The sequence below is a fragment of the Epinephelus moara genome, chromosome 14 (assembly GCF_006386435.1).
Source record: "Epinephelus moara isolate mb chromosome 14, YSFRI_EMoa_1.0, whole genome shotgun sequence".
NCBI lineage: Eukaryota > Metazoa > Chordata > Actinopteri > Perciformes > Serranidae > Epinephelus > Epinephelus moara.
This window is the reverse complement of record NC_065519.1, coordinates 515,195-528,762: the sequence shown is the minus strand read 5'-3', so window position 1 is coordinate 528,762 and position 13,568 is coordinate 515,195. Positions and strand designations below refer to the sequence as shown.

The 13,568-nt window shown below is 40.4% G+C and overlaps 1 protein-coding gene across 1 annotated transcript; it reads left to right on the top strand.

Annotated features, from left to right (window-relative positions):
- The first annotated feature begins 245 nt into the window (after window positions 1-245).
- Window positions 246-11,283, top strand: rpia (ribose 5-phosphate isomerase A (ribose 5-phosphate epimerase)). Its single transcript, XM_050062159.1, has 9 exons — window positions 246-489; window positions 1,378-1,438; window positions 2,518-2,573; window positions 3,171-3,230; window positions 3,458-3,522; window positions 3,614-3,682; window positions 3,878-4,019; window positions 6,006-6,105; window positions 7,400-11,283. Exons 1-9 carry the CDS (start codon window positions 331-333, stop codon window positions 7,495-7,497), a joined length of 810 nt encoding a protein of 269 aa, XP_049918116.1. The 5' UTR covers window positions 246-330; the 3' UTR covers window positions 7,498-11,283.
- The last annotated feature ends 2,285 nt before the right edge of the window (window positions 11,284-13,568 follow it).

Sequence of the window (13,568 nt, the reverse complement as noted above, 5' to 3'; positions counted from 1 at the left end):
TTTAGGTAAACAAAAAAATGAATATACAAAAAAAACATATTTTATGGGTGTCTGTGTAACTTATTTTTTATGACACTTATGACAGAAATAAATGACTCGTAAAATAAAAAAAAAACCATATATATAAATTTAACTCGTCATTTATTCATGGCTGCCTAGTTGATTGAATGTGATTCAACAGAACAGAGCTTTTATTTTGAAATCATTTTACCGTAATACCTGCCGTATACACGCATATCAAAACAACGTGGGGCCAGTTACACGGTGTGTGGAGGCTGTCCTGACTGCAGCTCCTGTGTGTGTGTGTGTGTGTGTGCTGTGGGCCGGGTCATGCTCATCCAGAGGTGTGTCTCCGTCTCTAAACTCACAGCTGGATTAGTGTCCTCAGCATCCTGGAAGCACGTGCGCGTCTCGAGTCAGTCGGCAGCGAACATGGCAGAGGAGGCGAAGAAGCTGGCGGCGTACGCTGCTGTGGACAACCACGTCCAGGTAACACTCACCTGTCCTCACAGTGCTGTCTCTGTCCTCTAACATGTGTCCACAGCTTTTATTGGGCACGAGCTCAGCCATGTGTTGTTTTAGCCACAGATGCTGCATGCTAACACTGTTAGCCACACACACTCAGAGAGAGTACCGTTAGCTTAGCGTGCTAACTTCTTAAGTTACCTAACTTGCACGGTTTGGGAGGGAATTAGCTCGGTGTTATGTGTGCCTGTCCCGGGACAGTGGGCTAACTTTGGTCGGCATTAGGGACTAAATATACTGACGGTGTGTAACAGCCTGTGTTAGCTGTTAGCTGTTAGCAGGAGGCTCAGTGCTGTTTACACTGATGGACACACTGAGGCACAGAAGCTAACATGTTGCACAGGAGTTAAACCTGCAGCCTGCAGTCAGACACAGACACAGAGACTCATTAATGATCTGTGCAGGAGTTGATTAATATAAAGCATCAGTTTGTAATCACAGATCATATAATGGAGCTGTGACAGAGCAGGACTGTAACATATGGACAGGCTGGGTCATGGAAGATACCAGCAGGTGGGTTAAATTATATTTAATGTAAGAAAAACAGTCCTAAGATAAATCCAACCCTCACAATGCATGTGATGAATTTATATGTATTTTCAGGCTTTTGATTTAAGGTGCAGATCCATACAGAGTCAGACAGGAACCAGACACCATGAACACTAATACATTAAAACATAAAACAGCTCTACAGCTCCTCTTCTTGTCTCCGTCTCTGCTGCTTCATTTCAACACCTCTTGTTAATGTCAGTGAGTTCAGGGCAGGTTTTTACTGGCAGACTCTTTCAGGTCTGCTGTGAAATCCTGCAGAGTTGCATTTCATCAGCCTGACTTCTTCCCTGTCTCTCTCAGAACAACCAGGTGGTCGGAGTGGGCAGCGGGTCGACCATCGTCTACGCTGTGGACAGGTTAGGTGAGTGAAACCACTGGAGGTGGGATTCACGATATGATATCATGATACTGAAGTCACAATACAGTATTACTGTTGCAATATGCTGAGTATTGTTCTAAAATATTGTGATATGTTCCTTTTTTTCAACTGTAAATTATGTCCTCAAAGGAAAACTTTAATTTAATTTTATTGTCACCCTCTACATACAGCAGCGTACAGTGAACTAAATGTTGGTCAGCATCTGTTTTATCTAATCAGATAAAGTTTTCAGTCTGTTCATCTCACTTCAGCCATTTTTCTGCAGCAGCAAAATGTATCTAGTAAACTAAAACTGATACCTGATGTTATTATTCTAGTAGGCTACCTAACATTTCATTTGTATTTGTCATATTAATAATTTATATGATCAAAAAAATCAATGTGATAATACAATATTGCCACACAGAAATATTGGGATACTGTGCTGTATCGATAACAGAAGAGTTATATGTTGTTATATATCAACGTATCAGATATTGGCAAAGATCCATACCGTGCGTCCCTATTTATTTTAGTTATTTTCAAAAGAGAGACTTTTTACACATACTTCCTTTAAAAATGGTTTCACGTTTCAAATTCAGTAATTATCATATATATTGTAGTAATAATGATACATTTTGTGAAGACATAGCCAAGAGGTTAGATAACAAATAAAAGGGGACCTAAGACAGAGCCCTGAGGAACACCACTAGTAACTGTTAAAGAGTTGGATGTGAAAGTTGAACAAAGTGAGTGTGTCCAGAGAGAAATGATTTAAACCAAGAGCAGCACCAGTGACACTGATGGTTACTGACACTCTTACTGTTACAGTGGAGCGATGTTCCTTTATTCAACACCTCTGCCTGATGTGATGTCGTGTTTGGATTGTGTCTTTGTTTACCTCCTGTTTACATAGTTTTGTTCACAGTGACAAACCAGTTTCCCCTCTGGAGATTTTTTAAGTGACTCCTGTCATATCCTAATTTCGGACAGCAGAATCAGCAACATTTGGATTTTTATTCCCACTGCTGAAGGTTAACGCATTAATGATTCCTCTTTTTTTTTTACTGTGTTTATTCCAGCTGAGCGAGTGCGTCAGGAGAAGCTCAACATCGTGTGTGTGCCGACTTCCTTCCAGGTCAGTTTGAGACATTTAGTCTCAGTTACAGTCCAACTTGAGAGGAAACGGTTTGCTGCAACACTGTGGCTTTGATGCAACTCATTACCACACACAGTCTTCTCTTTTTGGCCTCAAAATTGAAATGACACATTTATTCAGAGCAAAGCTGCAACAAGAAATCGATCAGATGTTAGTGATTAAATTAATCCCCAATTAATTTGATAGTGGATTAATAGTTTTCAGTGGTTAGTTTTTGTTTAAGAGAAATAAACTCAAACTTCTCTGATTTCAGCTTCTTAAATGTGAATATTTTTGGTTTCTTTGCTCCTCTGTGACAGTAAACTGAAAACCTGTGGCTTGTGGACAGAACAATGCGTTTGAGGACGACATATTTTCTGACATTATTTGACCAAACAATCAATTAATCGACACATTAATTGAATAGTAAAGTAACTTGCAGGAGAAGTTGCATTCACTTCTGAGTTTCCAACATTTAACAACTGTTTCCATGTGTTCGTGCTGTTTCTGCAGAGATGCACCAGAGTATGAATTGAAAATGATTTCTCAGCTTTTCCTCTGCTTTTTGTCTCCGTCTCTTGGCGTGTCCTCCCACAGGCTCGTCAGCTGATTCTGCAGCATGGCCTCACGCTGTCGGATCTGGACAGGCACCCAGAGGTACGACGAGCTCGTTACAAATGAATCTGAAAGCCATGGAAATGAGGCAGAGCCACAATACGCTGGTGCTCAAACTCCTGTCAGCTTGAGTCGCAGTGCTGCGAGAATTACTCCTGTGGAAATATGAAAAAAACTATGAATGGTGGAGCTGACTGTGGCAGTTTGTACATGTAGAGAACGTCTCCTCTGTGCCTGCTGTGTAATAAGTTCTCATTCCTCCAACACAGCTGGACGTGGCGATTGACGGAGCGGACGAGGTGGACGCAGATCTCACGCTGATTAAAGGTGGAGGGTGAGTTCTGTACGGTTAAATACAGACAGCAGAAGTTAACCAGCGTCTCCTCTGATTCCTGTCTCACACTCGTCCTGTGTTTGTCTCACAGCGGCTGCCTGACTCAGGAGAAGATCGTTGCTGGCTGTGCCAAACACTTTGTCGTCATCGCAGACTACAGGTTTGTGTTTGATAGTTTTTTATTGAAGATTTGTTAAATTTATATGTAACACGTTTATACCCGATCACATAGATCTTCTCCGATGGCGTCCCTGAGGACACACTCTTATAAAATATAAGTCCTCTATAGTTGAATCTGCATCTCTTCATGTCACTGAGTCCAGATTCTGTTCTCATGTTGTGTCTCCTCTCCCAGGAAGGACTCCAAGGCGCTGGGCCAGCAGTGGAAGAAGGGAGTTCCTATCGAGGTGATCCCCATGGCGTACGTTCCTGTCTCCAGGACGATAGCCAAACGCTTCGGAGGAGAGGCCAACTTACGGATGGCTGTCAGTAAAGCAGTGAGTGGACGACTTGGCTGTCACTTCTCTGTCCAACACTTTGTTACAGCACTTTCACTGATATTTTTAATTACAGTTTTTCTTCGTGTCGCTCCTGAGTTTATTTCAGATTTTTATTTTCATACAGTCCTGTCAGATCTCTCTGAGTCTCTGCCCTGGTGGTTTGTGGTTGTCCTCAGGTTAAGAACGCTGAGTCGTCACCTTTTCATGGTGACACTAACACTAGAAGAGTTTTATTGTCCTTCATCAGTTCAATGAATGAATCTTTATCTGTTCAGTCTGCTCTGAAGCAGATTATTAAATGAAACGACCCCGAGGGCTGCACCATGTGAGGAAACTATATTGAATATCACAAGAATGATATTACTTGTGGTAAATTAAAAAGTATAAGTGAGCTCATTTCCGTCTCTCTGCTGCCTTCAGTGTTCTGCTATAGCACCACAAATTTCTTGGAAAATACAAAATGAAAGGAAATTGTTTTCGACATTCTTGAACGTTGAACTGATTGCAGAAGGCACCAATGAAAAACTGAGTGATAGCTTTATTTTAAAGTCACGTTTCCTGCTCATATCCTCTATAACAGTCATTTACAGTGTGTACAAGGGGTTGAAAATTGGCACCAGCTGCATGCTGGTAAATTATGCAAGTAGGTGCTGGATCTGCTGACCTTACTGCACAAAAACAACAATAGTATTCTATTAAGTTTGGGAGTCCAGCAGCCACAGTGGCAGACGGACAAAAAGTTCATTTCCAACCTTGATTTTTCAGCCCTGATGTTCACAGTGTCAGTACAAATGTAACCACATGTTTCTGGACTTGTGTGTGAGTTTAAAATACCCTGTGGAGATTCATGACTTCTAGTAGCACTGTGGAGAAGTGGAGAAGAGTGGGTCCCTGTTTTGTTTGTCTTGAGCACACTGATGACGTAATCACATTCTGACGTCACACTGTTCAGCTGATCTACAGGTCGTGTCAAAGTGCAAAGATATGAGGCCGTTTGCAAGCAAAGGTCATGAAGAAGAAAGGAAGGAAACTAATTTAACACGTGTATTCAGACCTTGAGGATTCACACAGTCTTCAACGTTTGCTTTACTTCCTGGATTTTTCCCACATGGAAATTCTGACCAATCAAGAGCAGCTTTCTCACACAAGGCATTTGATCTGGTCCTCTTGTAAATGCTGCCGTGAGAACACGAACCAACTCTAGGCAATTATACAACTTTGGAACAACATGAGTCCCTGATTCAGACCAGAGGAGACCACTCTAGGGCTGACAGCAGCCTGGGTGTTAGTTCATATGAAACTCCACTGAATATGTTTAAGGAAAACTTTAGTGAAACTGAAACCAGAGGACAGAGATGACACCTACACGTGTACCTGCCTCATCAACAGTCTGTAAACACTTCATCATATTCTTCCTGCTCAGCTCTTTAAACCAACAGCAGAGTCTGTTTGTTGTTCTGAGTTCTTCCTTCTGACTGTTGAGCCTGAAGCAGTTTGTGACTCGTCCACTCATTAGTGCACAGTTTGTTTACCCAGGAAGCCTCGATGATCACACACACGTTACTTAATCAGCTGTTGCCTCACAGTCACACGGTCACTTAGTAATTACACAAGTCAGAGCACATACAGGACAGGTTTCTGTTTTAACCTGAAAACCTCTGATAATCTGAGTTAAAGGAGTGCGTCTGTTTTGCTCGTCAGGGCTTCGAATTGATCTCGACTTTTGGATTTATTGAAGCTTTTGTGTCAGAACAAAGTCCTGGAAGTGAAAACTATCTTCAGTCAAGTCAAACACTTAAGTTTCACCCAGTCGTGGTCACACTGTTTGCACTTAGATAAAACTCTGATTATGTATAGTCTCCATCTGATACTCAATGTTACAGTGTGTTTGTGTCTCATGCACTTTGCTCTCAGCTCTCTGGGTGTCAGATTATGATTTTAAAACAGAGTCTGAGGTCTGAGTTGTGTCTTTGTGTCTCTCAGGGTCCCGTGGTCACTGACAACAGCAACTTCATCCTGGACTGGAAGTTTGAGAGCGCTCAGAACTGGAAGGAAGTCAACACTGCCATCAAGATGATTCCAGGTGAGGTGCTGGGTTAGGGTTTGTTAAAGGGACAGTTCACACCAAAATCAAAATCTCCTCTCACCTGCAGAGCTGTTTATCAGTGTAGATAGTTTTGGTGTGAGCTGCAGAGTGTCGGAGATATCGTCTGCCTTCTCTCCAGTATAATAGAACTAGATGTCGCTCCAAACAAGAAGCAAAGAGAACATGAACTAGATGTGTTCACGACAGCAGAACATTGTTTGCACAGACAGTTTTATTCTTGAAATACAGATACGTACGACGTAGAGGAGAGAAATTGACCCTTTTCGGTGTCGATCTCATTGGCGCTAGGATCGATCTTCAAAATGAAAACGTAGTATGGAGACTATTGATCGATCCACTCACCCCTAATGGCCTGCAGTCAATGCCCCCTGCTGGACTAAATGAGAAATTACAGATCTTTTAATATGACTTTTGTATAGTTGGCAGTGGAAGTATTATATTGACGCATTGCAGGCTAAAAATGCTGATCGATATATTGGTTGGGCTCTAGAGTGGATCACCAAATACAGTCAGGTGTAAACATAGTACATAAACCTGATAATAACACCAATATATAGACCTTAAACCAAACACACTGCTGCTGTTCATTGATAACAAGAGCAGTCAACCTCAAAGTAAGAGGACAGGAAGTGATCAAACACGCACAAGTGTTGAAATAGATCCAACAGTGACAGGTAGATGATTCTAATCTGCTCAGGCTTTAAACATAAAAGCTGTTTTCTCATCACGAGGGACGACAAGCAGCTGTCAGAGTGCCTAACATGATGATATGAAGTAAAAGGTAGCAGATACTGTTGTAGGTAATGAGGATAATTAAAGTGAATACATTTCAGTATATAAAACCAGTGAATGAGTTTTGTTAGATTCAGAGATGGTGATTAAAGTTAATCACACATTGTGCAGCGGTGAGTGAGAAAAAGACGTCCAAGGACAAATCTGCAGAGTTTATTAAATGCTGTGTGAACAAGGTCTGATTTAAAGACAAAGTCACAGTCGTCGAGAACAGGAAGTGTAAGCTGAGGAGCAAGTTTGTCAAGAATGTTGCAGTTGGAGCATTTTGAGATTAACATAAATAAAACCTTGATTACAGAGTCAACTTTACGTAGGACATGATTGGTGCACGATGTGAACGAGAGTTCAGAATCAAGTTGTTGTGAGATGTTGAGTTCAGACTGAAGAGAAGCTCGAGTTTGGTTTTAAACTAAAATTTGGACTGAAATTTGACCTCTGTGGTCCGACTGAACCGAGCGTCCTTGTGTGTCCTCCTCAGGTGTAGTTGAGACCGGGCTCTTCGTCGGCATGGCTGAGCGAGCCTACTTCGGGATGGAGGACGGAAGCGTACAGGTTCGAGATCCTCCAATCAACTGAGGAGTTGACCTTCCTCACTGTCGCCCCTCCTCCCAAACGACCTCACTTTACCCACAAGTGCCGTGTTCCTGATTTCCGCCCGGTCTCAGCCTGCGTTTGGACGGAGCTGCACCTCCTGCAGATCTGGACCAAACTGTAACTGGGACGTTTTCTCACTCATCTCAAACCAGATAGAAACAGGATCACTTGGTTTTCCTCATCCTGCAGGTGGTGCTTCTGACACTGTGAGATTTAAAGTGCCTGATGAGGAAGACCAAGTGCGTCTGATATGTTTAGTGTTTTTTATTTTCAGTCTCGTTGTTCGGTTTGCACTTCTGGTTGGCTCGTCCTGTAATTAGCGGGTGTGACTGAAGCTGTGGTTCTCGACCAGCACGGCCGCTGAATCACTGCAGTATGAAACTAAGGTGTGCCTTGAGATGATATTCTCAGTCCTATTAAAAGAAACGATGCTATTAAAGATACAGTTAAAAGCTCGTAATTGTTGATCAAACTGTTGCCATCTGCTGCAGATGAGTCGTCTGGTCTCGTGAAGGCTGGAGACGCCGTACACAGTCAGAACGCTGATTTGCCTTCAAGTCTTTTTGTTTAATTAGACGACAGAAAAGAGGAATAATATGAAGTCTATACTGCAACATGCACAAGTTATTTCTCAGCAAATTAATTAATATGCTAATTTAAACTGAAAAAAACCTCCAAAATTAATGAGATCTCGGACAATTTGGGGAAACCCTGTGGTGCAGGTATGAAGCTCCAATTATTCGGTTATTAGTGACACGTGACACCCGACAGTGTCGCCTGCGTTCAGTGCAGCACAGAGCTGGGCTGTAATAAATATGATAAATGTAATGTAGCTGCTCGTGGCTCTAAAACAGAGACGTGTTAAGAAATGGTTTAGTAATTACAACAGAAACAGGTCGTCACACAGCAGGAAGTAATGGTGTAGAAGGAACAGTGGGCAGAGAACCTGTTCACCAAGTCCTCGTCCTCATCGACTACATGCACACGCACAAAATATTCTGGTTATTACACACAGAAAAAAAAACAAGCATGGACCAATGATCAGGGTTCATAAGGTCATGAAAGTCCTGGAAAAGTTATCAGTTTTCCAGACCTGGAATTGATTTGAAATTAACAACGTGTTCCGGAAAAGTTTTGAATAAACATTGTTCGCTATTGTTTTAAACATGTTCATAAAAACTCCCAAACATGTCTGTCATTACACAGAATATAAAATCTGTGTGCTGTGCTTCGACCAGACCAGATCAGCATTGTGTCATCACCAAGGCTCCGCCTCCTTTTAGGTCACTGATCCACTTGGACGGAGGGACGCATACATAAAACAAAAGTTTTAGAAATATATGCAGACAAAGTTATAATCCACAAGGAGAATGAAACAAACTAAAATGCCACCAAAGTAAAAGATGAAATAAAGAAAACAAAAATCAAGATAATAAATGAGAATTAAAATCAATAAAACGGACAGACTGCTCAGATACAGTCAGGACATGCTCTCCAACAGAAGCACATTCTTTGGAGAGACGTAAACGAAGACAGTGACTCAGATGAGAAGAATGTATGTCAGCTGAGCTGAGCCAGCTCATTTTAAATGACTTAAATTAAGTCGTGGAAATGGGGTAAAAATATTCATTTTTCACGAGGTTGTCTCTCCATCTTCTTTCCAACCTGTAAAACATGACACGCCCACTGATGTCATCACTGTTCGCACTTCAGGTCAGAAAAACCTGCAGTTTTGGTTCCAGCTGAGAACAGACTTTTTAGGTTTTGATGCAATTTAGTTTTGTTTGAAATGCAAACATTCAAATTGAGGTGCAGGAAGCAGCACAGAGCCGCCTCCATGTTTGTGGAAAAGGTTTAAATGTTTGTGCGACAGCAGCTCCTGGTTCGTTTTGTGACAACAGCGATTCATTTCTCCTGATCTCAAACGTTTAGCCGCACCTGACGACATGTTTATATCCTCTTTCCAAGGGTTTAAACTTGTTGTGGACATTTCTGCAGGTTAGACGGCTTATAACATGACGTTAACCTGGAAACTGCTCCGTTCTGTCACAAGAGAGTCCCGTAAGGCACAGGACACAGATACAGATATAAATGTGTTTATTTAATTGTCCTGTCGTGTACGTCGTCGTCATGATAGGAAGATATTCTCGTCGGTTATTAAATTCTAACATATGGCAGCCTCTCGTGGACCAATGATCTGATTTCCTGAGTGCAGACAGAGTTTGGGAAATCTTTGTACAGTCACACTCGTCATTGAGCAGAGTTAAAGTCCACAGCTTCACTGTTGATGTACCTTCATGCCTGCACCTCCTCCCACTGTGTCAGCTCTGTTTGTGCCTGTACGTTGCTTTTGATTCCTCACACAAACCGTCTGGTCACAGTTCGTCATGTGTCATTGACTTCAGTTTAAACACAGCTGTAGAGAGACCTGTAGAACATTGTGAGGTCGTGATGATGGGCTGTTACTCTGTGATATGGTCTAATGTGATGAACTCATGCAGCTGAAATCTGAACCAACAGCAGTGCACATGTATTTAATGTACCTCGGCACGTCAAAAAGCAATAGATCCCTGTGTTTGACTCTGATGTAGCAACATTGTGATGTAGCTTAGCATAAAGTCTGAACAACTGACGCTCAGAATCACTGCTACATGTTGTGATCAGGTTTAAAAGAAAATATTTCAGGATATAAATGTGTCAGAAATGCAGCAGCTAAAAACAAAAGATGAATCTCTGAGGATTAATTTGATTTGTGTGCTGCTAATTTAAAGAAGCATTGAAGATATTTCATGTCGTGTCAGTTCTTCCCTGATTGAATCGTATTTCTGATCATTTCAAGATGTTGATGTCTTCAAAAATGAATGTGTTGTAAAAGATGTTATACTCATTGTGCAGCAAGTTTATGTGAGAACATGGCCCCTTTTCCACTGCAGCAAAACATGGCTAACACCTGCTAACATCTGGCTTTTTAATCTAATAGGAAAGTTTACAGTCTGTATTCACACCTGGGTCAGGTGACGCTGTGGTAGCTGCAGGTATTTATCGGCTCTGGCTCCGATCGGCATTGATGAAAACACATTTTAGTCCCCGAGATACACAAAGGCACGTACACAGCTCTGATCTACTGTCAGTGGGGAAACAGTCCGGCGCTTGTTGTTAGCGAGTTTAGCCATGTTTAAAAAACCACATACAGGCATTAATTTTGGTGTAAAAGGGGTTATATGTGTCTCATGTCCGCAGCATGGTACTCTCTTTGAATTGTCTAAAAATACTTGGAGTTTATTTCCCACGCACTTCCACCCTCCTCCGATCAAACAGTAATCAGTCATGTTGTGTTTCAGAGGACACGTTACTGTCCGTCATCTGTCTGAAGGCTGTGATTGTTTGATATAATTACTAATATGTTTAATTTTTGAATGCAGCTACTCACTCTGTTTCAGTTCATGTTGCCTTACACTTTATTTCTGTTTGTTTTAAATGTGCAGCTGTGACAGACTCAGGAGACGTGTAACACAATCCTGTTTGTCTCCAAGTCACTGTTACTAGTTTCAGGTCAGAACTGGAGGACGTGTCGGCCTCAGTGGTGTGTAGACAAACTAGACTGGGAGTATGTGGCCCAGTTTGGGGCCAGTATGATCTGCACACTATGATATTTATGCACCAGCATTTCTTTTCTTCCTTCCTTCACCAAGTGACTGTGATCATGATGTTAATGTGAAGGTACTATTTCCTTTGTCAGCCAATACAGACCTGTCATGGTAACACACAGTTTGTGTCTGTGTTTTATTTCTGTTGACTCTGATTGATTTTTAAACTTGTTAATTTATGATTAATGTTTGTAGATATGGAAACATATTTGATCAGTTATAACAACAGAACATCATTTGAGGACGTTGGCACCAGTGAGGTGTGACAGACAACAGGACGTTCCTCACTCAGAGCACGAGTCAGGGAAAGTTCATGCAGAGTTCCTAAATGAACAAATCACAAGACTTTTTAATTCTGTTGCACTATTTGTAATTTAGTTTTTGCACACCAACGTTCAGCTGAACAGTTTTAACTTTACTACACATTTGTGACTATGAAGAAAAACCCATGGCCCCCACATGACATCACTTTTATTCTCCAAACGACTTCCTGTTCAAAGACAGTGTTTAGTTGTTTGTACTTATCAGGTCTGACTGATCCCAAACAGCCAGGAGACATTAAATATGCAGATCAAACAGCAGCTGACGTCTCAGGAGGATATTCTAACTTGTGCTATTTTATTAATTTACAGACCCAAATAATCACCAGATGAACTGATAACTAAATAGTTGCAGCTGTTGTTGGCGTCAGCTGAGGTAAGAGACATTTTATTTTCATAATCTGGATGAACAAATCTTTAATAAGTCAAACATTTGTCATGTTTTCATGTGAAAGGCTTCAGTGAAAAAAACTCAATGGTGCTGTTCTCCTGTAGGGTCACATGGGGGCGCTAGACATGTAAGCAGCTGTATTCAGCTGGAAGGTTTTCAGTCCTCAGACATCAGACTGTGTTGAGTGTCCTCATATACCACCCAGTATCATTATTAAAATATGTTCTTTATGCACTGAGCAGATGTCTGCACAGATACTGATGCAATAAGTTATTTAAAGTGACTGTCAAATAATTAACATATATGAAATCAGAGTCTTTAATCAGACACATGTCATCAGCCTTTCACATACATATCAAATCCTTATTGACAAAATGAGAACATCGACAACAAAAAAAATTAACAGACATTCAGGAGGAATATTTATATGAAAACATTAAACAAAGAGCACAGATGGTTTTCACAGCTTTGTTATTATGTTCTGTTTAGTTTAATTTTCAAACACTTAAAGATTCAGAGTGGATAAATTTGGATTACGGATATGATACTAGTCTGATCATCAAATTTATGATATGTAGTTCTTTAGATTCTGTATTGTTGTTATTGTAGGTATCACACAGGACTTTTATCAACAATAAACCAGCAGCAATGTTTCTGGACACATTTCACAGAATGAACAGTGAACACAAATGTCCTTCTTAAATTTAAGACAATAATAACTTATGAATAATATCTATGTTTGATTTTGAAGGAAACTTCCCTGACTTTATTAATTGGTGACGATACATCAGTATGGAAAATTCCAGATATTTATTCCAGTTAAAGTTATCAACAAATCTAGACCAACATGGTGCAGCAGCAGGAGTATTAATGAGATATTAGGGACTGTTCATTACTTATAAGGGGGGAGGGTGTGGGAGGGTGTGGTGCAAACAGGGGGAGGCATGTCTAATAATTTTTTAAACACTGGCAGGGAGTTATGTTTTTTATTTTGGTTTAGGGGAGAGGCATACAGCTTTAAATGACTCTGTTTTATATACATTTCATCACAAAAATGTTTTAAAAAGCAAATGTAATGTTTTTTAAAATTTGAAAATCTTTAAAAAGTGATTGTAAAAGTTTTTTTTTCAATTTCGAAAAAGCTTTAAAGTGTTTTTTAAGACAACATGGAGGGCATGTTTTCCATAAAAATCAAATTTAAAAACACAATTTTTAAAGTTTTTTCCCCTCCAATTTTTAAAAAGCTTTAAAGGTGATTTTTTTTAAAAGCAAGTTTTTTGTTTTGTTTTTTTTTTTAAGATTTTTTCAATTAAAAAAAAAAAAAAAATGTTAATCATCAAAATTACACCATTTATCACAGCCAGAAACTGTAAAAAAAACAAAAGCTAATAACTCATTTATGGTGGAGGGAGGGTCGTGGATGTTCCTCCAGTCACTCAGGGAGGGTGAAGGAAAAATAGGGAGGATAAAACAAAAAAAGTCAAACCTCAAATACCCCTCTCCTCTGACAGGTAAAGAACAGTCCCTAAAAACAAAAATAAAAGTATTAAATATTTAAATTAAATCTGTCTGAACTGTTTCTGTGTGAGAACAATGATCCAAAACAACTGTGAGACAGTGTGAATTAATTTAATCTCCCCTGACTGTATGAATAAAAAACACCTCTCAGGGCCGCACTTTATTTATTTTGACATT

Bases quoted from the DNA above. Each gene is read 5' to 3' on its own strand.
- rpia (XM_050062159.1), top strand. From the start codon at position 331: ATGCTCATCCAGAGGTGTGTCTCCGTCTCTAAACTCACAGCTGGATTA. The intron at 3,683-3,877 runs GTTTGTGTTTGA...CTCCTCTCCCAG, and splicing joins GTCGTCATCGCAGACTACAG to GAAGGACTCCAAGGCGCTGG. The intron at 4,020-6,005 runs GTGAGTGGACGA...TGTGTCTCTCAG, and splicing joins GGATGGCTGTCAGTAAAGCA to GGTCCCGTGGTCACTGACAA.